Below are 23,589 nucleotides of genomic sequence, written 5' to 3'. Positions count from 1 at the left end.
GGTCTCTGCACCAACTAATCCCAAAGCAAACCTTTGCAGGCTAGGCAAGTCTCAGGTTCTGCTTCAGAAACATCACTTGTGATGAGCAGCTGGCCCAGCAGCAGTTCAAATTCAGCATCCACTGCTGGAGAGACAGCTGTGCTGCATTTTATCTTTGGGGGTGGCAGTCTCTTAGCTGGAGGGGGGGTGGGGGGTGGGGGGAGAAGTGCTCAAAAGAAACCTCCAGAAGGGCCACGGATGGATGTAGTGTGGTGCTACATTCATCCATCACACAAGCCACCATTGACAGCCTGATGCCAAAGACAAGGTAAAAGAAAGCCAGCTATGGCAGCTCAAGTTGTCCACAAAGCACGAAAGCCAAGCCACAGCTAAGTTTGTAAGATAGCAAGAGGAGCCAGGAGGAGCTGCTCTCCGAATCTCAAAGGGGTTAGCAATGGTCTCAATCCCTCTTCCACTTCAGCGGGGTGCTCCACACAGTGCCAACAGCTTCCAGCCAGGCTGTCAGCTCCAGACAGCCTGGGCCCAGAACAGGCCAGACAGATCCACGTTTCTTCCTTCAGCCAGCAGGACAGCCTGGTGCTCAGTAACAGACGTCATCAGCCTTTCCACATGCCACGGCAGGGGCGAGAAGGCAGCACGCAGTCAGCTTAGGTCTGTGCAGAGATTCACGCAGGCAGTAAGCACGCCAGAGAACAGTCTCCCATGGGTGACCCTTCAAGCCCCTGGCATAAAGGGCTTCATCTCAGTCTCCTCACCAAGTCAATTCCCCATTTGTCAAAGAAACAAAAGTTAAAACTAGGTGAACCTTGCATCATGCAGGCTGACAAACCAAACATGCTCTTGCTGCTCTCTCAAGGAAAATGCAGCAAGATCGTTCAGACCTCTCCATCCAGACAGACTTGTTTGGAAGCATGTTTTACATAAAACTGTTGCCAGCATTTACTGCAACACAGATGAGCTCATTGCAACCAACACAGTGGGAAAGGAGACAAGCACCTTCAGAGAAAAGCAGATTAGCCTTATGTTTACAGCTGCAGCAAAGTGTTTACTGTAACATTACAAGAAAGGCACACTGGAATAGCAGCATCCATCAACCCCCCAGGTAACAGTTATTATGAGCACCAAAGAAAGGAGCAGAGCTAAAGTCAGCTGAGCTCTTTGTACACTCCAGAGCACTTCCTTCAGGAAGGATTTGGGCAATTAAAGAGTCTACATCAGGACTGACACTGCTAGCACTGACCTAAAGAACTGCAGCTAAGTACCATTTAATCACGATGACATGCAGCAGTCAAAAAGTGAATGTCTCCGCTCTCTGCATCTTTGCTAGAATTTACAACAAGATTAACTGTTCACCAATTCACTCCAGGGAGTTCATACCCTTGCAGAGCTTGCTGAGGCTCTGACATCTATTCCAGGCTATGAAGGCAATATAATAAAAATAAGTATTTCTAGTAAAATTTAGCACATAAGGAGAGAAGGGAAACTTGTTCCTGCCAGCCCCAGATGCAGGAGAAAAAGAAACAATCCCAGCAGTGACATTAAGAGCTTCTGGGACAACCAAAGCTGATGCTTCAGAGGTATGGGTTCATGCAGGAGTGCTACAAACAAGCTGAAGGAGGGGCTTCCTTCAGCTTCAGATCTCTCCAGTATGCTGGAAGCACTGGGCTCGGTGCATGACATACTTTCTTGGCTCATCTGCTTACAAGGATACTTAGCCTCATCTGAACAAGAGTTCCCCAACAGTCAGCCACATGGAGGGACTGGCTGCACACTGAGGAGACCTCCACGCACACGGTGCTACTCAAACCAAGCTAGCCCGCGTTTCACCAGAGCGTCACGGTGCCCAGCGATCCTCAGACAGAGATCTGCATTTGCTCAAAAGCTTTGCTATGCAAATATTTCCTCTCACACTCCGACTTTTTAAATTGCATAGGAAACAAACTGCTTGCTACCAAAATATAAAGCACTGCTGACTGACGGACTTCCCACTTTGCATTCTCTTCACATCAGCAGCTCCATGTTAAGGACCTGGAAGGCCTTTCTATACCAGTTGTACCCGATTTCACAACCTGACTGACTTCCAGAACCCACTGACAGCTCGGAGAGTCATGCATGCAGCTGCACAGAACCAAGACAAGGTTCAACTGGCAGCAGCTAGATAAGGAGACTTCTGCTGGCTGGGAAGAAAACACTTGTATGTGGCTAACTACAATCACTTACTGCTAAATTTTTCAGTCCCTACCTCAAACAGAGCAGCAAAACGAGCTGGCCCATGTGCTTATTCTTTTACAGCACTTTGTTTTCTAAGCAAGCTAGATGAGAAGGTCCAAGTGTCAGCATCATCAGATCTCTGTTGTGATCACTGAGCAGACAGATCCAGAAGCTTAGGAGGTCATTGTCTCATCTGCAAAGGTTACTGCCACAAAGCAGAACCAGATTTAAAGGAAATCAGATTTAAGCCAAGGCTTTGCAATCACTTTCATCAGCTGTTTACACTGAGATACCAACCTTTGCATAAAAGTGTCAGGAGCATATATGAGTTATCTTCCAGCAGCTCTACTATAGGAGAAGTTTGCTCCAGAAAAGGGACAAGGCACTTAGCTGTGGAATAGCATTTTAAATAACTTCAGCAAAATCTCCTTGATACTTGTGCCCTGCAGAAAGATCTGTTCCACCAACAAGGCAAAACAAAACATACCTTTAAAATGCACAGCTGTGGTATACTCCAGCTCAGTTCCTTTTCCTCAGGCTGTTTTACTGCAGGGCTTTACACTAAAGCAAAGATTTCCCCAAGCCCTTCAGGAGACCGGGCACTGTTCTCCAATTCCACATCCCATAGTCTGTCCCAAAATAAGCTTTGGTAAGACACAGGAAGCATCCTCAGGCTCTTCTGGGAGTTGTGCAGAGAGGGTTTCTTCCCTTCTTAGGGAGCCACAGCCCCTTTCTCCTGCCACCAAAAAACAATCTTGCCCTGACAAGATCTTTGGATACTGCTCTAAGTGCTCCTGCTTCTTCCAGTGTGGGTGATGTGTCCACACTGGACAAGAGCCAGCCCCAGAGCTGCAAAGGTGTCATGTTCCTGCACCGATACCATCAAGCAAGACGACAGAGCTGTTTTTTTCTAAGCCTGACTTGTTCCAGCTTTCCCCATTGCGCAAGGCAGATGTGTCACCATCCATCTGAAACTGTAACATGCCATTGACTCATACTTCTGTGGAAGTGGAACGAGCCTGTAAAAGCAGTCTTCACAGGAGCACCAAGAGGAGTTTATGCCAGTTTGTTCATTCCACAGGCATTTTAACGCTGCTGCATTACTCTGGGAGGACTGCACTTGAGGAAGCGTCAGGGATTAAAAGCACCTGAGCTTCTATGAAAACACTGTTCTTAAGCACCCCTTATGCTTAGCAATGAAAGAGCTATGTGTCAGTTAACCTGTTTCATCTGGGTTCTACAGCAGACAACTCCACTTCTGCATACAAAGGATGGACTATCAAGATCCAGCACAGCACTAGGAATGGGAACCAACATCATCTGGGCTCAGGAAAGGCACTCCTTTCAGCCTCTGCAGACTTTGGGTCTCCCTGGACTGGAGGTATGCAGACCCTGCATTCAGATATATGTCATAAGATCCTTTAACCTCTACCTCTAATGACACCTCTACCTGGTACTGCAGTTCCACCCTGGTCCCCCACCAATGTTGCAGCCATCATGACAGTAATTGGCCTCCTTTCAATTTTAGCGGCCATGGAGGTATCGGCAGTCTTGGGCCAGACATCTCTCTCACCAGGAAGCATGAAGCATACTGACTTTCCCCTAGACCTTGGTGCCTCACGTGCCACCATCCCACTCTGCTTCAGGCTGAGCTCTAACTTGCAGGGCCAAGCACAGCACTAAAAAACCTTGCAGACAAGTTTCAGGTCACTATCAAAACACAGGAGACAGCCAGATCACCTCTCTCTGAGGAAAAGACTGACCCATATTTATGTCCATAAAGCTCCAGCTAAAATGAAATGTTAAGGTTCTTATGACAAATGAAATACCAATGGCCTGGTTAAGAAGTCTGTCCCCATGCAAAGCCTGGTGCTTAGAATGATATCAAGTTGTGCCACCTACCACAGTTTGCATTTGATGCTTTACAGACTTCAGTGGTCCTTATTTTTTTAAGGGAACTGCTGACTGACTGGACCTGTACCCGGTGAACTCACTCTGCTTGCAGAGGCTGGACAGACAGGCTTTATTCATTCTGAGAAATTAAATTGAGAAGAACTGCACACTCCGTCCAAAGGCTTAACCTTTAGACAAACTCATTTAGACTGACAGCTATTCCGCTACTTTCCAACAAAGCACAGATGAGAACAATGAAAAATTTCTATCGCCCGGGGTGGACACGACGACAGGCAGGGCAAGACATTAGAAACTATAAAGACTTCTATGGGCACAAATTCCTGCTTGCCTCTGAACCCTACTCCCAGAATTCACCTCCTGCCCTCAGCGCAGAGCCTGCCTTTTGTCTTCCTGCAGTTATTTCTAATGCGGCCGCAGCTACAGGCCCACTCTGCACAGCTGGAGAGGTACGGCCAGCAAAGAACCCGCACCACCAGCCAGAAAGGAGTAGCAGCAACTGAACTCACACGAGATGCCAGGGCCAACAAAGAACCCAAGTGCCCAAGGCATCAGCTCAGCTTCCTCTATGCTACAGCACTAGCCTTCACCACTGACTTGCTGGGTTTTATAGGCAAATTGCTCCCCATAGGAAGACTCCTGTGCAGACAGCTCCAATATCTTCATGGTGTCCAGCCTCCTTTCCTGACTGTGGCATTTGCCAGAACAACCCTCCCTGCTACCACAGGATTAAGAGAAGAGCTGAGAAGACAATAGCCTCAGTGAATAAGGGCATTAGCTATCTTCAGGTTAGGGGAATCTCCTTCTGGGATTCAGTTCTGCCATGATTAAATATTTCTAGTCTTCTTGCACCTGCCCCGAGATACTTATGCCTGGCCGCTGTCTGACAGTTTGGACTAGACCACTGAAAAGTTACACCAGACAAAGCCACACTCTGTTAGATACCTCTCATGTTTGGTGTTCTCTTTTCCCCTTCTCCAAGAAAAGCAAGTTATTCACATGACCTCTGGGTCTGCTGTACTTGCTACAGAACTCAGAGAGAACTAAAAAAGGCTCAAGAACTTTCTGGTGGGACCACAGGATCATCAGTGTACTAAGTTAGTCTCAACAGCGGCCAGGAAAGAGTGAGGGGGTGGAAGAGTACAGAAAGGATCAGAACTGAAACACTGTTAAGAGACAACTCTTGATACATCTTATCCCTCTTGAGCATCAGCAGCACTACAACTTATTTTCTGTCCCACTTCATAACTTCAGGGATGGTGTCTTAAAAGGGAATTAGTGACACAAAAGCCATCAGATTTGGCATGCCAAAACAGCCAAGGTCTACTTCACTACAAAAAGACAGCACAAGTTATTCAGTTAGATACTCTGGCAAATGAATCACTAGAGGTAACTATGCAACAACAGGCAAAGCTGTGCTTGCTCCAAGGCTACCAAATCACCAGCATGAAACAAGGCCCACAACAGACTTGCTTTTACAACCCCAATTTAAGATCCCATCAAGTTCAAGTTTCATATCCTACCAGAATGGGACAAAGAGCTGCAAGGGCTGGCAGAGCAATGCTAACCAGCTGCTGTTTAAACAGCCTGCTCTGTGCTGGGTTTCCCCAGAAAGAGATGTTGCAGGCATGTCCCATTCTCAGCCCTTCTTCAGAGTTCCCACAGCAACAAGTCTGTACCCCCCACCCAGGCAGGTCACACCTCTCCAGCCTTTCAGACTTACCACAGTATCACTCCATCTCTGTCCACAAACTATTCTATTGCCTCTTACTCCCTCCCAAATCCAGTAACCACCAGGTCAAGCAGAAGGGCTAGCAGCCCCTAGCCTGTACCGAACAAGTCAGCCTGACTCAGCAACCATCAACTACTTGCCACAGGACTGCCGCAGCCTGGTAGTAACATAGAACAAGGTGACCGAAGCACTGACAGAAAAGTATCGCTTTCATTTGCATGTCCCTCCATCAATAAAGACAAGCACAGAAGGCCAGTGAAAGCAGATGACATTTTTAACATCATCTTCCCCTTCTCTGGTGCTTTTCTTTATGTATCAAGCAAATCTTGACTATTTCCTTTTCAAAGGTGAGGAAATTGAGCAATAGCGTACGTTTATGTTTGACTATCACCCAGTGGCAGAAAAAGAGAGAGCAGCAAAGTCTTCAATCCCAGAGCACGAATCAATCCACTAAATCACAGAGCTGCTGAAGTAACTCCTTTAGTTCTCCAAGATGCAAAACCTCTTATTTAAAATGTAACGGCACAGCCTTTCCTTTGTACTAGTTGACAGAAAAGCATTCTCTGGATTTACCAAGTAGAGTATCTGTTAACAGAGGAAGTAAACCATTTCCTCTGGAGATGCCAGAAAGCATCCATGAGCTACTACCGCATCCCAAGATTTTCCACCAAAGCCTTCCTCATCCACTATTACTAGATTTTACAGGGGCCCTTTCAGTCCACATCCATCTTCAGACACCAACCTTCCCCAAAATCTTTACCAGTTCTCCACAAAAAGCATGCTCAAGGGATTCCTGCAGCTGGCCCTCTCCGCCCCAGCATCCCTCAGGAATGGACACCTACATAATGAAGAGGAGACTTACAGGACCTGGTCAACACGGAGGAAATACTACAAGTCACCCTTTTTAAACCAGCTGGAATTAGTCTTTAATAACATAGAAAATGCAACTTCCATTCATCATCTGACTACAATGCTATAAAGAAACACAGGAGTCCACAGATAATGATCAAATTTGATTCTGCATGTTGATTAACGGTTAATTGTAGCGTCTGATGTTGATTACACAGGCTGGAATTGAAGAAACCCAAATGGTATAACTATATTTCTAGGCATGTTCTGGATGTTGCTGCCTCTACCACAGCACGATGGTATGACATTAGAACATGCATTGTAATCACTCCTAAACAGGAGGTTCTAAAACAGAAATAAACACATGCAAGGCATCCTCTTCAATCCAAATCATATTCCATTAATTAAATTCCATACATCACAAATCCTTCCAGTGTAAGAAGACATACAGTTGCATTAAAGGTAACAGATGATGTCTGTTTAAGACTACTCCAAACAGGTCTGGGCGTGGAAAAGCAATGGATTCTCTTTAAGGAGCACATAACCTTATTAAGATGCCCCACAATACTCCTCAGATACTAATAATTATGAATGCCAACTCCAAAGCAAGTGCAGTCAAACCAAGGAAGAGGACAGGTACAGCAAGCTGTACGTTTTCCTATGGCAACAGAACAGTGCTACTGCACGTTAACAGCCTGTCTTTCGCTTTTTGTCCTTGGCCACACACTGCCTCGAGCACATGCTTCCTTCGTACCTCTGGAGTATTACAGGACAGTGGCACTTATCATGGGTGGAGAGTTAAACTTGCTGAAGATTAAGTCTGCAAATAAACGGAGACCGGTAGGAGCCCAGGTAAAGATATCCATTGTGCTCATGAGCCTCACTAACATAAGCTACCGTCACTCCATTGGGATCATGAAAGCTTCTTCTGTAGGATCCTGTCTCACTAAGTTCAACAACAAGGCCATACTTGGGCACAAACTTTGTCACGGTTTCCTGACTCAGCAGCTAAAAGAAAAAGAAAAAAAGAAAATTAACAACAAAAGATTTTGTTCTCCACAATTAGATCTGACACTTATACAAAGACCATTCCACACTCCTTGGAAGTAGCAGCTAAGAACATAAGCACACATTTTCAGTAAACACTATTACACAGGCTTAACACATTAACAGCTGAAAAGCCAACTTTAAAAAAAAAAAAAAAAAGATGACCAGCAGAAGCATGCTGAAAGGATGTCCACGCAGGAGACATCAGCTTGTTCTGGTACAGTTGATGCCAAGCAGCAGACATCATGCTCTGCCCGCCATAGCATCAGTTTGTTAAGGCTCCTGCACTACACTAGAAGAGACAACAGATTTTACAGGGACAGCACAGTGTTTGTTTAGCTGAAATGGCACTTCCATCCTAAACACTGCTTATTATTTTGGGGTTTTTTTGAGAACGGAAGGATTTTCAAGTCTTTGTGTTGTTTAAAAAGCACCATGCTGTTTCTTTCGCATCAGATATCCCTTACAAAATAAATTATTCTTGCTCATCTTCATCCTAAAGGGGGGTGTGACATAACAACAGGCATATTGAGTCAGAACAAAGTGTCACCTAGCAGCATACATAACATACACACTGTCTCCTAGGATGCCTAGGGCAGTCATTAGAACAGGTCAGACTTCCCAAATGCTCTCCGGACACCTGGCAATAAGTAGTATAGGCACTTCGGGTACAAAGGTGAAGTCTTCACATATCCAAATGTAGATCCTGTGTTGCTGCATGGCTAGGGCAGAGATAGTCTCTTTTTCTTTCCTGAGATCAAGATGGAAGGCAACTTAAGAGATGCGTACCTGCTACTCAGAGAAGCAAACATTAGTTTTACTACCTATGGATATATAAGGACTGTTCTACCTGGGGACAACCACAACAGTTTTAACCACGGCACTAAAAAAAATTTGAAAATCTTCCTATGAAAAGGAAGAAACAGGACAAACAAATACTTATCACTTCCATTCCTATACTAAAGGTGACTTTTAAAAAAAATATTTTTTTTTTTTTTTACCTTAAATATCATCCTTTTAATCCATGGTTTTTCGGACAAGAAATCCAACAAAGAAAATCCAGGATTGGGCCGGACAGCTGCCATAGCTACCCAATATCCTCCAGAGCTGCTTAACCTGATATTATCTGGTAAACCAGGCATATTCTCAACAAACATATCTGCTCCACCTTTCATCAGCCCAGACACATAATACCTGAAAGTTATAGACAGTAGGATTAGGACACCTTAACTCAAGCAGTCTAAGTAATAAATAAAAGTCCCAAAAAGAATTCACTTAAAAAAAAAAAATATTTTTTCCTTATTTTGGTACAGGGAAATACAGCACAGCCACATTCCTCTCCCCATAAAAAGTCAGCTTACTACACTATGCTCATGATGGAAAGACCATGCAGTCCAGATGTTTACAGTGAAAGAAAAAATGAAGTATTGAGGAAGGCCACCTTCTTTGCCATTGATAACTAGGCATGAATAGAGTGTAAGGTTTCTTTTGTCATTCAACTCATTTATTTAAACAAGCTCTAAACAGAGAGTAGTAATAATTTCAGCAAAGTCATACTCACCTTCTGATTCTAGCCATGGTTGTCTCCTGCACCAGGACAAAGTCTTCTGCAGGAGAGAGCTGGACACCATTGGGAAACCTCAGCCCCACCATTAAGACTTTCACTTCTTTTGTTACTGTGTCATATTCAAGCAGGCTAAAAAGAAACCATTATATATGGTTTTGAGTGAAGACAAATATTTATTCATCTTGGTTTCATTCTCCAGGCATTCTATCTTCTCTCACATGCACTTCACCTAAGTTAAAAAGGCAAAATAGCCAGCAAGCATTTGTTTATGAACACAGGAAAAATACTAAGCCACTTGAGATTGGCAGTGTTCATGAAGGACTTAGGCTGAATGTAATGCTAACACCTTTCCTTTTAAAATAGATGTTCCATGCAAGTCCTCTTGAAGGAAAAAAAGGAATCTCATTTATGTCGCTGCAGGTCTCATTAGCAACATCCACACATTGTCTCACCCTCTCCTGGGCAGTGCAGTGTTTGCACAGGTGGTTTATAAAGAGAAAAAAACTTGAAGACCAAGGAAGTGGTCAAGTCCATTCCTACAGCTGAGCTTACAATAAGTTAAATACCTTGGGGAAGAGATACTTGCCGCCCATCATCTGTGCCTTCCATAATCAAAAATAAGTAGTCTCGTCTTTTCCATTTGCTACTGGAGTCAGTGAAGTAGATTTTCCTCCCATCCCTGGTCACTGTAAGATCATTCACAAAAGACAACTTCTGACCTTCAATTACTGTTTTGGTTGACACAAGCATTTTTGTTTCACCTGGTTACAAAAAGAAAAAAAAAAAAAGACACACAAGACAAGCTTTTGTATGTTCTGCCTTGGAAATTAGTTAAATACTAACATGAAATTAGCAGGCACTTCACATTTTTTCCATTCGTGCCTCTGTTAAGTAATAAGGTTTTGGGTTGTAATGGAACAACTCAACACTGAATGTGAATGACCAGGAGAAAATGCTCTTCAGAAAAGCTGAAACAGTAGATTATGTTCCCTATTGATAAGTGCCAGACTTTTCACATTTCTGAAGCTCATATGAAACCAAGTGCAAACTTAGGTCCCATCCTTGCAGAAGGATGCAGGCAAGCCTATCACTACTCCTTCTTTCCCCATAAATCTGTAGGAATAAAGAGTAGTACTTTCTAAACATTAAAACATCAGCACATTCACTAAACTGCCCTGCCACAGTCACCTCTGCCACATATTACCAGGCAAATTATTAAGGTCAAATCTCTAAAAATTAACCAAAATGTATTGAAGTCATCTTTGGGCACAAGGTTTGGGTTTGTTTGTTTGCTTGTTTTTGTCATGACTGAGCTAATATGGCAGCTGTCTGCCATCAAAAGGGGAGACCTTGATCATTCCCTCCCAGAGCCACACAGTCTGAGCCCTTCGGTTGCTAGGCGAGATCCTAGCACTTGGCTAGCCTCCCTCTCCCCACCTGAAGCCAATTTGGAGATGAAAACTGTCAGAAAATCAACCCTACATGAAAGCAACTATCGCCTTCTGACTGCACGGCTCCTAAAACTGAGATCTGGCTCAAGGACATACAATGAAGGGCACAACGCAACAGTGCCTTTTTCAGCAGGAACAAGCTACTTGATCTTCAGCCGCACCAAAATATGTCTTTCTTCATTTTCTATAGATTGGGGTTACAGGGAAGTTAAGAGGTCTTCACTATCACACAGCGAGATCAAGGCAGAAACAGAAGTACCGCAAACATGACAAAAAGTTTATGTAACAGCAATATTTTTCTTCCCTTTATGAAAACTGAAACAGCTACACAGAGCTTTATTCATGGATCCTGAGGTACCAGTTTTGACAACCAAAAGCATATGGCACCAGAAGATAAGCCACTGGTAACTCTGATCCAGACAGACATAGAGAGGAAGTGATGGCTACAAGAAAATAAATATCAAGTTCTTGCATGGCATATATCATCCAGACAGCTCCAAACCACTTTACAGAGAAGGCAGGCCTTGTTTTGCCTGCAATGTCTAGCAAAACTGCAAATGAAGCCCAGATTTATCAGTGGAAAAGAACTTCTGAGCAGAAAAGTCATACCTGTACCAGGATTAACTTCATAGAGTCCATAATAAGCATCTGCCACAAAAAGGGTGTTATTTGGCCCCACTCTGATGCCAAGGGGTCTTCCACATGTTGGCTCATCTTCAGGGGTTCCTTAGGAAACAATTTTTAAACGGTTTTCCAAACAGAAATAAATACAAGGCATTCAGGCTACCTACATAGGTCAGACTGTAGCTTAACAAAACTCCACGGCCAGCACCACACACATTCAAAGAAATTATTCTTACTTTCCTAGCTGTGAGTGAAACAGATATCCCCATGTTTTCACCAGTCTAGAGATAATCATATAATTTGCCAGGCTGGTAGCTAGCTAACAGCTGCCCCGAGTAGGGCTGAATCTCAGAAAACTGGATTTAACTAAATGCTTCTTCTCAGAAAGAATTGGTTTTACCGTGGGTTTCTTTTTCAAATTAAAAAAAAAAAAAAACAAACATGCACATCTTGAAACTTTCTTTTTCTGGAAAGGTCCAATGCTGTCAAGAAACTCAAGACACAGACACTGAAGACTTCTATATGAGAAGGAAGGGGAATACTGCCGATCTGAAAAATTTGTCTACTTGAGTCCTGAAGAACTAAGAACTTCAGAACATCTGGAGCTTGAAAGATTAGCAAAAGAAACTTCTGGAGAAGATAGTCAGTTACAGCCTTTCCACTTTCCTCCCCAACTCAAGAAGGGCAAGACAGAAGTCTAGGCTCCCCACTACCTGTTTGGCCCCAAAGAAATAGGGCAGCATAATCTCCCCACCTCTCCCAAGCTGTACAAGTCCAATGGAAATGAGCGGTGGAAAGGCGATTCTCTGTATCCATCCCAACCGACATTCAGGCCTAAGCAGCAGCTGGAAGTCCAGCTTCCTATCAGCTGGCAGCAGACTTCGCTGGCTGTCAGCGCCAAGGCTGTTCTACCTGTTAGGCAGCCAAGAGAGTGCTTCCAAATCAGTCCAGAGCATAATCATGTGAACCTCCACGTAAAATTACATAGCTAAAATGCTGAATGTGTCGATGCGAGCTACATAAAGACAGCAACAGTTCCTGCCCATAATTTCTGTCTAACTGGCAACCAGCACAGGGCTGCAGAACCTCATGTAAGCTTCTACATCGTTACCGCAAACAAAACCACCCACAGTCCAACAAACGCCAGCCAGGCTTCTCAGACTACCCAGGCAGTACTGAGATGGCCAACATTAAGCTTCCCCATAGAAATGGTTCTGTTAATAAACAAGCCACTACCAGTTTTTCCTCACTCAGTTCCAGAAATCTCATTAAATGAAGCAAATAAGTGGTTCAGAAAGAAGTGTGGAACTCAACAAGAAATAACTGCAATTTAGCATTGAGAAAACAGAAATATTGTGACCAATGGAAGATCTCTGCTAAAGCAGGTGCAGCCACCACAACCCCCCACTGTACTTACAAACAGAGGAAGGGAAATTAGCACACCAAAATGCAAGGCAAAATTCAGTAGATAGGGAAGGTGATATTTAAACGTATCTAAATAAGTTGATCTTTCCCACTCACACATTATCTCAGAGTTCATTCACTCACACTTGTTTAGAATCATAGAATCGTTACGGTTGGAAAAGACCCTTAAGATCATCGAGTCCAACCGTTAACCTATCACTGCCAAGTCCACCACTAAACCATGTCCTCAAGCACCACGTCTACCCTTCTTTTAAATACCTCCAGGGATGGAGACTCAACCACTTCCCTGGGCAGCCTGTTTCAATGCCTAACTACTCTTTCGGTGAAGAAGTTTTTTCTAATATCCAAACTAAACTTCCCCTGGCGCAGCTTGAGGCTGTTTCCTCTTGTCCTATTGCTTGTTACTGGGGAGAAGAGACCGACCCCCACCTTGCTACAGCCTCCTTTCAGGCAGTTGTAGAGAGCAATAAGGTCTCCTCTCAGCCTCCTCTTCTCCAGACTAAACAACCCCAGCTCCCTCAGCCACTCCTCATAAGTCTTGTGCTCTAGACCCTTCACCAGCTTCGTTGCCCTCCCCTGGACACGCTCCAGCACCTCGATGTCCTTCTTGTAGTGAGGGGCCCAAAACTGAACACAGTACTCGAGGTGCGGCCTCACCAGTGCCGAGTACAGGGGCACTGTCACCTCCCTGGTCCTGCTGGCCACACTGTTCTTGATACAGGCCAGGATGCCTTTGGCCTTCTTGGCCACCTGAGCACACTGCTGGCTCATGTTCAGGCGGCTGCCAACCAACACCCCCAGGTCCTTTTCCACCAGGCAGCTCTCCAGCCACTCCTCCCCCAGCCTGTAGCATTGCACGGGATTGTTGTGACCCAAGTGCAGGACCCGGCACTTTGCCTTGTTGAACCTCATACAGTTGGCCCTGGCCCAACGATCCAGCCTGTCCAGGTCCCTCTGCAGGGCCTTCCTATCCTCCAGCACATCTACACTTACACCCAACTTGGTGTCATCTGCAAACTTACTGAGGGTGCACTCAATCGCCTCATCCAGATCATCAATGAAGATGTTGAACAGGACCGGCCCCCATTTAGAAGTCCTCAGTTTTTATGGGGTGGCCCTTCACCTCAGAATCTTGCTGTCTTCAGCTTCCATAAATATTAGGCCAAGTTGCTGCCCATTTTTTTCTTGTTTAGGATACGTGCTTTTTCTAGATGGACTAACAGGAAAAGGAATGTTATTTGTGATGCACTTCACCCTGGTCTTCCTCCCGGTGTTAAGATGCAGGATCTTCTACCAACAAGTCACCCATGCTGCAGCCTTACGAGAGTGCAGGCCTTGTAGTCATGACAAAAAGACCTGCATTCCTAAATTTTACTGCTGGGAACAGTGTCCTTTGTTATCAAGAGCACCCATTCCCATTCTTCTGGCCCTTTGTTCTGCTGTTCCTTCCAGTGCTTATATACATATTTCCACTCATACTTCATTCATACAAATATATTAATATTTCTGTTACAAATCTCTACAGAGGAAGATATGCACTTGCAGGAGCAATCCAGACACAACACCAGTTTAATCAACGCAAGCCCTGACCCAGATGTTTCCAGGTATACTATGTTCAGGAGCTGTCACTCACCACAAGGACCATGGCCAATTCTGGCTATTGTTTCTATTTCCCCATCTTCAATTTTGATAATCTTTCCATCAGCTGTCCCAGTAAATAGCGCATCTGCAAAAACAACTGGTGTGATTAGCTTGATCACAAAACTATAGCGGCAAACATCCTTCTACACGATCCTTCTACTAGCGTGAAGTAGAATTTGTGTTTAAGATATAGTGAAGTAAGAGTCTTCTTCAGTTATAGCAAAAGAATAAAGAGGGAAGCGGAAAGATGGAAGAAATCTAACCAAATACTCTTATTTGCCTTCAACTCAAAAAGAAAAGGAAGGATTTAAGGCTTAAGAGTTATGAATATGGGATATGAACCTTTTCACCCCTAAGTGGTCCAAATCCTTGGTTAAAGGTGGATGTAACAACTTAATGGCTAGTCATCGGATTGATCCCTCTGGGCAAATTTCTACATCATCATAAAATGCGATCAGGCACTGCATCCATCTTACTACTCTTCAACAAGAGACTGACTATATAAAACTTCTCATTCTAATACAGTCCACATAGGCTGCTGGACACCTGCCAATGCTCATATTGTATCAGTTCTAGAGAATAATTACAAAAACCATAGCAACTGAACAACCACCCAAATCAAAAGCATTGCCAAATTACTGTATTCATGCCAAGCCATGTGATAACATAAGACAGATTCACTGAATACAAAGAACACACAAACTTTTCCATACAACCAAACTGAATGAAAGGCCGTTGGATTAGTAGAGCCCATTGCTTGGACTTTTCCACCTCCAATTTAACTGATGTTTTAAGTTTGCTAATTACACTTTTAAAAGGGAATAAGATGACTTCAACATTTATTCATACAAAAGTTTTTTAGAAATATTTTTTAGAAATATTTTACTAATTTATTGGAAGATATAGCAGAAGGAAAATAAATTATACGGCTACTGAGCACCTCTTGTACTGAAGGATGTTTCAGTAAGGGCCTTGCTTGCAACTCCCACACCCTTTCCTTTTAATATTAAAGTAGTCAAGGACTCATGTCAAGAGTAGTTTCTAGCCTTATCCCCACTCAGGAGGCACAGGGAACAACCCCTGCACAAACCTGGTTTCCTGCTAAGTAGGTGTCACGCCATTACAAGCCTAGCCAACTCATTAAGAAACTGCTCAGAGGTGGCATGGGTTTGTGATTTGGGGAGAACACACGTGCCGTAAGAAAGACGTGGATGGCACCTGTAATGCATGCAACAGCACTAAAATGTAAATATACTATTTATCAATTTGAGATTTTTTTTCTGTCATATAAGCAAAAATTAACACCACTAAACTCACCTCCCTCAGAGGCAATGAGCATTAAAAGAGTAGGTGGTACCCTGTAAATATTAATTCCCAGTTAAGAGCTAGCCAAATGAAAAATGGGACCACTTCCTCCAAACATAAGTAGCTCCTGACTACATTGCTGATGGTTTCAGTCCTGGAAGACAGGGATTTTTAAGCTGGCAAGCAGATTTATTTTATACTGAGGGAAGAGGAGAAAAGCAGTATATAGCAGCCAGGTTTTGCTGCATAACACAATTATTTTTTTAAAAGCCTGCATATTCAAAATAACTTCTCCAGTTTGTTACCTAAGAGCTATATTGCTGAACAAACCCTTATCAACGGAGCAACATTTAAAGACCATTCTTTAAAAGCTTATCTCGTCAGTGCTTACCCCCAATATTGGCAATGGACTCTGGTCCGACCAGCTGATTTTCCCATAACCGCTCAGCTTTGCGTAACTTGATATTGGGCTCTAGCACACCCGTCAGGAGGGGAGGTTCCTTCAAACTGCAAAACAGAACACAGACCTCATGATCCTTTGCACAAATCTGCAAATACTCTTGAGCAACGTATTGGGTCATTGTTTTCCTAGTTTGCCAACTCCTGCAAACCTGACCTATGCTTTACATAAAGCATATTTCAAAACAGAAAACACAGCTGGCAAGCTGCAAAATTGACTTTTGTTCATCAAGGATCATAATTTTCTGGTTCTGCTGATCAGAAAAGTTGCAGTTACATGTTCCTAAGCCATATCTGGAAATCTATACAGCTTCAAGTCCAACAACACATTCCCAGTTCATCTATCTTACACAAAGGCAAAGAATTTCTGCATTACCACAACACAAAAGAATGACTGCTTTCTTACTCAGCTGAATGAGTTGTTTGTACCAGAATATTTTTCCTAAGTAGACATATGCAAATTCCTAAGCAAAAACGTTTTAACATTTAAAGCCTGGCATTTTACAATACACTGAGATCTGATACTGCATAGCATTTTCATCACGGAGAAAAAATAATTTTTAATTACTAATTAGCATACAACTAGGGAAAAAAAGCGTTCCAGTAGTTTGAGCGCTAGGACACACATGCTTTCGTACCATACTGAAATGTATATTCTTGTTCATGACTTGAATGCATGCCCATAGAGAAAGACCAACTCAAAGGAATAAGTTGCACATAAACTTAAAGGTTATTGAACTGAAATCTCAAAATGACAAAATAAGGTACAGTCGCGCAAGCCCTTATTCACATAAATAGCCAGGTTCAAGCCAACTGGAGTTCTCACCAACTACAGAGATACAGAGAAGGGAAGTAGTAAGATGCCTACATGGCTTCAACTTAAATACCAGGATCCAAAGCACTGTGCTTCAAAACCAGCCTTAACTGTGCTGACAAACTCAAATATGTTTCAGTCTCTCAGGTTCTTAAAAAACACACACATAAGCCACCTCAGTCTCCATGAGTTAAGGATTTCAAGTTATTACTAAAAGCTGCATACATGCCCAGGGTGGTAAGCTCATTAGGTGTTCATTCACAAGAGTATGCTAAAGCTCCCCAGGCCAAGTTTTGAAAGAATTTTTCAATTTTTTTTTTTCTAAGTAACTCCTTATATGACCATAAGCAAATGCCTTCCACCTCTAGAATCTTAAAAAGATGAGGTTTGACTCCAAAACTTGCCCGGGTTCACAGGATCCAGGACCTATTTGTCACCAACCACATTGCAACACTACTGCTCATACGGTGAAAATCATTACAATTTCTAGAGCTTCAGTGACTGAGGGGAAAAAAAGTCAACTGAAATTGCAAACTATAAAAGTCATGACAATTGAGGAAAACAGGTTCACAACACAAATAATTCAGGAGGAGAGAAAAATACATACTTTTATCTGTCTGGTTACAGACAGCAAACTTTCCTTTAAGTATGCATTACTGCAGTGGCAAAGGCAACTGAATTATTTGCTCCTGTCCACAGAAGATTTACAGCAGAGTTGTCTTCACAATACTAACACAAATTTGTTTTCCATCCCTTCTTCCAAGCATTAGAGAGTTTCAGATGAGGATGACAGGCTTCAGATAAGGAACGCATTTGCTGGGAACTTCGGACAGTTGTGTTTCCAAGCACAAAATCCTCCCTAGGACCAATATTATCCAAGACAGGCTCATAGAGAAAAAAGGTGAAATAAACCAGAATTGCAGGAATTCCACATGGAGTTTCACAGATCACATCTGCTTTTTTTCTCCCACCTCTTATTCCTCATTATTTTCAGTGGCTTACAGGAATAACATCACCATTGGCAAATGAGATTTCTAGGTGTTCTTTCACTGAAAGGATTGATTCAGGCAGCATCTACCTCCTTCACCTTTTTCAAAACATTTCATAAACATCACACAGAATCATCCTATCTATTGTACAGACTGGAACCACTTCTGGCAGTGAAGCTAAGAAGCTAATTAAGAATGTACAGCAATATAAGCCAGTGACTTGGGCAGCGAAGAATAGTTCTCCTGGTCTTGTAAAAGGGAAAAGTAAGAAACGTAGCCATGCAGAACATTGTTATCCTGGACCAGCATTAGACCAGGACTATATAATAGGAAAAGCATTATAGACACGTCCTATAGGCTTTCAGAATTACTATTCAGTTGCGATGTATTTCAGGGAATTGGGTTTTGTTAAACCCAACCACAGCAGAAAGCATTTAATGATGATTTGCAATCAGGCAGCTTATGTCTAATAGCCTATTGGCAAGACTTGTAAGTACTACCCTACAACATGAACGGTTTCTTTCAACTCTAGAGATATTTACAGTGTTGTTTTTCCTTTTCATTAAGGAATTATCAAGTTGATCATAAATATTTAGCAGACTGAACATTTTCACTTACTTCAAAATGTCCGGAGCACTAAACAGCCTGACTCCACCAGTCAAAGCACTTCACACACAACTTCTCCCAACAAAGGTCACATCTTCTCACGTAGTTGATTCACTGTTACACTACACATTTGATACAGACCTTGATTCAGATGTTTATGAATTCAGACAGGGCAGAAATCACCTAGCTGCGTTGCTTTATGAGATCTGCGTTTAAATATAACATCACCATATGGTTCCGCTGATACAAAGCACCAAATCAACTCAGTCAGGTTATCCGTTTCAATTTCCACCCTCAGATAAACAGTCTGTCTTTGACAAAACTATAATAGCCGGGGTACAGCTTGGTCCTTAGTGAAAATGCAGTTCTTGTCCCACAGAAGGCAAGAGTGCACGTAAGTAATCACAAGCTCCACTGACAGCTTGAACAGCAGAAAATCATTTTCTAGATTAATGATCAAAGAAAGTAATTCAGCTCCTTCAGTGATCAGTAGTGAGACACAACTGCACAAGATAGCTCAGAAACAGACAGGGTATGTGAAGCAAGCCATGGCAATGGATAACACTGCAATCACTCCCCAGTTTCATAATCCAGTTAGAACCACTTTACACGGTTAACTCTTGTTTGCTGGGAAAAACAAAACAAAACTAAACAACCAACAGAACACGTATGAGAAGTTACGCTTCAATAACACTTATTTCAAAACAAAGCAACAATTTACCTTATAGGCTGAGGGTCTATAGGACAATCCAGTAGAACAGTTACTCCAAGCAGGGGCACAGTTAGAAATGCAGCCAAAGTCAAGAAGGTAACACGGAACACCTTGCTGCTGTAAGTACTGCCAAAACCAGACAAGAAATAGGATTAACATGCTAAGTTGTTTTAAGATACAATAGTCTTTAAAAAAAAATTTTAACAGCCTATTTTCTTCACAAAAGGAACCAGAAATACTTATGCCCAACCACCATCCTGAATGACCTTTAAGGTCCATTTTGAACTCATTAGGATAAGACAAAGGGATCTTTATCCAGTCTCAGCATACTAGCATCATATGAGGCAGAGTATTCTCATGTACAGGGTTCACACATGCTACAAGTTACAGCTGACTTAAACCAAAACAAAACAAAAAGAAATGGGGGGGAGGTGATGTTGTTTGGTTGGGGTTTCTTTTAACTTGATCTTCAGTTTTGGCAATGGTTTCTATCCCAGCACGAATTTTGGATGAAAAGTTCAACTAAAACAACAAACATTAGAGGAAGTTAAATGAATGCTTGCTTAACTTAGGAACATTAGTTAGAAACTCAAGCCCCAGCACACAAAAGAAACTAAACACCACCAAATTTACCCATCAAAACACACAACAAAAAAGTAAAAACTGTTCTTCCACATGAGAAAAACAGATTTTGTTCTCAACAAGTTTAGAGGCATCAATCGGGTGTTTACAGAGGAAAGCACAGAACCACGCTCAACAAATGCTAGCCTTGGACTGGAAAAGCAGCTCCCACAATTTTAGCTACTCTGAACCATTCGCTGGCACAACCAGCCAGTCTCCTCACAGTATCAATTAAAAAAAGGCAAACAGTGCCTGATGGTTCTGCATTAATCCTTGGACCACTTCCACTGTTTCGTCCTTCATTAGCCAATCATCCAGACAGTAGGAAATATGAACTACTGCCCAGAGCACAAATATCACAACTAGGGAGCTAATGACATGTACTTGCAGTACTGATACCAGCATCAAGGTAACCTTTGGGATTATCAGCTGGAACAGCAGGGACAGAACTAGGCCTGGATTTGGTCACCGCTTGCATGCGCAATGTACAGAAGTTGCAATATTCATAACCCATCACAGCTCTTTCCTGATGGCCCCGCTGCTGCCAGCCCCTCTCTTCTGGCAGCAGACATAGGCGGTTAGGATGGAGGCCTGCCCCAGTTTCCCCAGCTCTGCCCAGTACCCAACGGGCCATCGCAAGCCACGGCGCAAATCACCGGGCTGTGCTGAGATGACTGCCACAAGGATGCTGACAGTCTGTCATGACAAGAGCTGCCACTGCTGCTAGCCCAAAGCCACAGACAGTTCAGCCTGCTCCAAGAAGTGTTGTTAGCACTGCTGCTGTTGGTCACCAAACTTTCCCCAGCTCCCCCAATGCACTCACCACCTGAGCCTACTTCCTTTCTACCATGCCCAAGTACTCCTGCTCTCAGATATATTAAAAAATAAATTTTATTTCTCGCACTCAAGAGCACAGCATTCCCATCATGAACTTCAGCAGTGTTACAGCAACAAGCCTGTCTCCATCTGAGCTGGACCAGGCTGGGAAACTGCTTCAAACAAGCTTTCTCATCTGCACTGACCTCTTCATACTTTCCAAGAGCCAGACTGCCCTTGTAATTAATTAGAAGAATTCAGCACTTCCTGCTTTAACAGTAGATGTCTCGAGGAAGCAACAACCTCCCCTTGGATTTGGAATCGAGAGCAGGTGGTAGAGATAGAAGGTGATCCCCAAGTTCACGCAAAGACTTCAGCTGTCAGCCTTGTCCTTCCACTGTCCTTCAAAAGATGAAGGCTCAATACTATAAGATTAAAAGTACTGTCAGCAGACACCTGACCATCTTTGTGACAGCTGAGAACAACTCACACAAAAGGAAGCAGATAAAGATGAATGGGAACTCATCTGCCAAAGCCAACTTAATTAAAGCTCCTAAAAGCATGATTTAAGTAAAGGTCGTCTTTCTGATCCTCATTCAAAGCTTGCAAGGAATTGACAATAAAGGAAAAAGGCACAAGAATGAGGTGACAAGCAAACTCACACTTCAAGCCTGCAAACTGTAAAACCTATTTTAGACACTGCTGAAACCACAAGAATTTAAATAAAACCCAAAAATTAAAAAAAAAAAAATTAAAAAGTCAGCTACTCAGAATCCTTATAAAAAAGTAAACAAACAAAGCATAGCCAATACAGAAAACTGACAACTGTAAGTTACTGACTGGTCACTAGAAAGAATCACTGAAGTAATGGTTCAACAACACTAATAAGCAAAACAGAAATCATTAGCTAATTGTGCTTCTGATAATTAATCCTACATGGACTCCAGCCACAAATCTCAATAATGCAACTTACCAGGACTCTAGATGTAATAACAGCAATTTAGCTGTCACTAAGAACTAAAAAGAGAAGCCGTTGCACCAGCTCTTGAAGACAGGCAGCAGGCTGGCAAGATGATATGGGTCACCATAGCCAGGAGTTCAGGCTGCCTCATCCTCTTGGCAGAAGAACTACTGGGGGGTGGGGGCAGCAGGGAAAGCAACTGTCATCAAGAGTTTCTGCCATGGCTCACAGACAGAAGAAGGGAAGCTGCCAGAATTTCTTCCACTGGTTTCATGCAAGACAGTCTCATGAGAACAGGACCCGTGGATACTCTGGATCATTGCTGGAGCCCTAGAAATTCAACTGATTTGAGCAAAGTTACCAAGAGAGGCTGAAGCCAGGAAGAGCAGTCTCAAGCTGAGAGATGCTAATGCTCTCCTTCAAAAACAGGGGCTACGCATGCAAGCCACCATACAGTGTCTTTCATTCTGATGACCCTGAAGGGCAGAGATAAGAACTTGCAAGGTGCTCAAATTGGAAGAGGCATAATAGACGGTGATCAAAGTATTACAACTCATCAGCTACTTTATTCAGTGGAAGGCAAACACCACCACTTATTGCAGCTATTGCTGTTAGTTACAGTGAAGCTAATTTTTTGTAAAATTCCTAAACAGAAAATAGTAAACGGAATCTTCTTTAACTTAGCCACAAACAAATGGACTATTTATAAGGTTATTCTATCTCAGACACATATAGACTAGTCTTTATATAGCAGATTACTCTTTAAACTATTGGCAAATATAAACAGACTAACCAGTTATACAGGACTTAATCACACCTACAATAAATCTGTGCAAGCCACAATGGGATAACTATTATTTCTTCACTAGCAAAAGATAAACAGTACCTAAATAGACCCATGGGGGGTGGGGGGAGAAACCAAAACAAAAAAACCACAGCCACAAATTAAGCCATTTTTTGGTTAAAAGCTCTTCCTGCAGCTGGGCAGAAGCAGGTGTGCAGGCCCTGCCCCAAACCCTCCTCCCTCTGTCAGCCACCTCCAGCAGAAGCAGGAGCACAAGGGAGTGAAGCACCCGCTGCGGAGCCGGGGTGCGGGGAGGCCAGGGGTGCCCACAGGCTGACACCCACGGGTGCCCCAGCATCACCCCGTGCCGCCAACAGGGAGAGGGAAACTGAGGCCTGGCTCCCTGCTCAGCCCTGGGGCAGCCAGCCCGCCCCTTCCACCCCCCTGGCCCAGGACAGCCTCCCCCAGGGCACTCTGACCCAGCCCAGGGCCTCCCTCACCCGGGCCAGGCCGGGCCGGTGGCGCCCCTCCCCTCCCAGCACACTTCCCAGCCAAACTTCCCTCAGGCCGGGCCCAATCTCCGCCCTGCAGCCCCAGGCCAGGCCAGGCCAGGCCGGGCCCCCCAACCCACCCACCACGAACCCCCCTCCTCAACTCCCCGGCCAGACCGGGCCCTTCCCCCGGGTCAAGCCGAACAACCCCTCGCACCGGCCAGGCCAGGCCCGGCCCGGGCCCTCAGCACCCCCCCCGTCACACCGCCCACCGCAGCCCGGCCCTCAGGCTAGGCCTGCCCCAGCCCCGCGGTAGGCCCCTCTTCCCTCCCCGTCGAGGGGGACCGCGCCGGGCCCTACCTGCCCTGCTTGGCCTCCTGCGCCGGGCTGTCCTCGGTGATGACCTGCGGGCGGAGCGGCCGGCGCTGCCGCAGGCCCTCCGCCTCATTCATGCTGCCGCCGCCGCCGCCGCGCACCGGCGCTCCCGCCCCGCCCCGCCCCCTCCGCACACCCCCACGGAGCCGCCCCCGGGGCCCCGCCCCCGCGGCGCCCAGGCCACGCCCCCTTTCTCCC

General features: G+C 44.1%; 1 protein-coding gene across 3 annotated transcripts; it reads right to left on the bottom strand.

The window, feature by feature from the left end:
- Nucleotides 1-195: 195 nt before the first annotated feature.
- Nucleotides 196-23,493, bottom strand: APMAP (adipocyte plasma membrane associated protein). Of its 3 annotated transcripts, none has more exons than XM_082306403.1 (9): nt 23,377-23,493; nt 19,353-19,469; nt 16,155-16,270; nt 14,451-14,543; nt 11,378-11,494; nt 9,904-10,078; nt 9,312-9,446; nt 8,752-8,944; nt 196-7,711 (listed from the first exon to the last, which is right to left on the bottom strand). In XM_082306403.1, exons 1-9 carry the CDS (start codon nt 23,466-23,468, stop codon nt 7,502-7,504), a joined length of 1,248 nt encoding a protein of 415 aa, XP_082162529.1. In that variant the 5' UTR covers nt 23,469-23,493; the 3' UTR covers nt 196-7,501. The 3 variants fall into 3 exon arrangements, with proteins under 3 accessions (XP_082162529.1, XP_082162530.1, XP_082162531.1); XM_082306405.1 differs by lacking the exon at nt 196-7,711 and adding an exon at nt 7,721-8,501; XM_082306404.1 differs by lacking the exon at nt 19,353-19,469.
- Nucleotides 23,494-23,589: the final 96 nt, after the last annotated feature.

This window comes from Platalea leucorodia, assembly GCF_965183815.1.
Source record: "Platalea leucorodia genome assembly, chromosome: 3".
In the NCBI taxonomy this organism is placed as follows: domain Eukaryota; kingdom Metazoa; phylum Chordata; class Aves; order Pelecaniformes; family Threskiornithidae; genus Platalea; species Platalea leucorodia.
This window is presented reverse-complemented; position numbering and strand designations above follow the sequence as displayed.

Bases quoted from the DNA above. Each gene is read 5' to 3' on its own strand.
- APMAP (XM_082306403.1), bottom strand. From the start codon at position 23,468: ATGAATGAGGCGGAGGGCCTGCGGCAGCGCCGGCCGCTCCGCCCGCAG. The intron at 19,470-23,376 runs GTAGGGCCCGGC...TGGTTTTGGCAG, and splicing joins CAGGAGGCCAAGCAGGGCAG to TACTTACAGCAGCAAGGTGT. The intron at 9,447-9,903 runs GCAAGTATCTCT...GTTTCTTTTTAG, and splicing joins GAAGGCACAGATGATGGGCG to CCTGCTTGAATATGACACAG.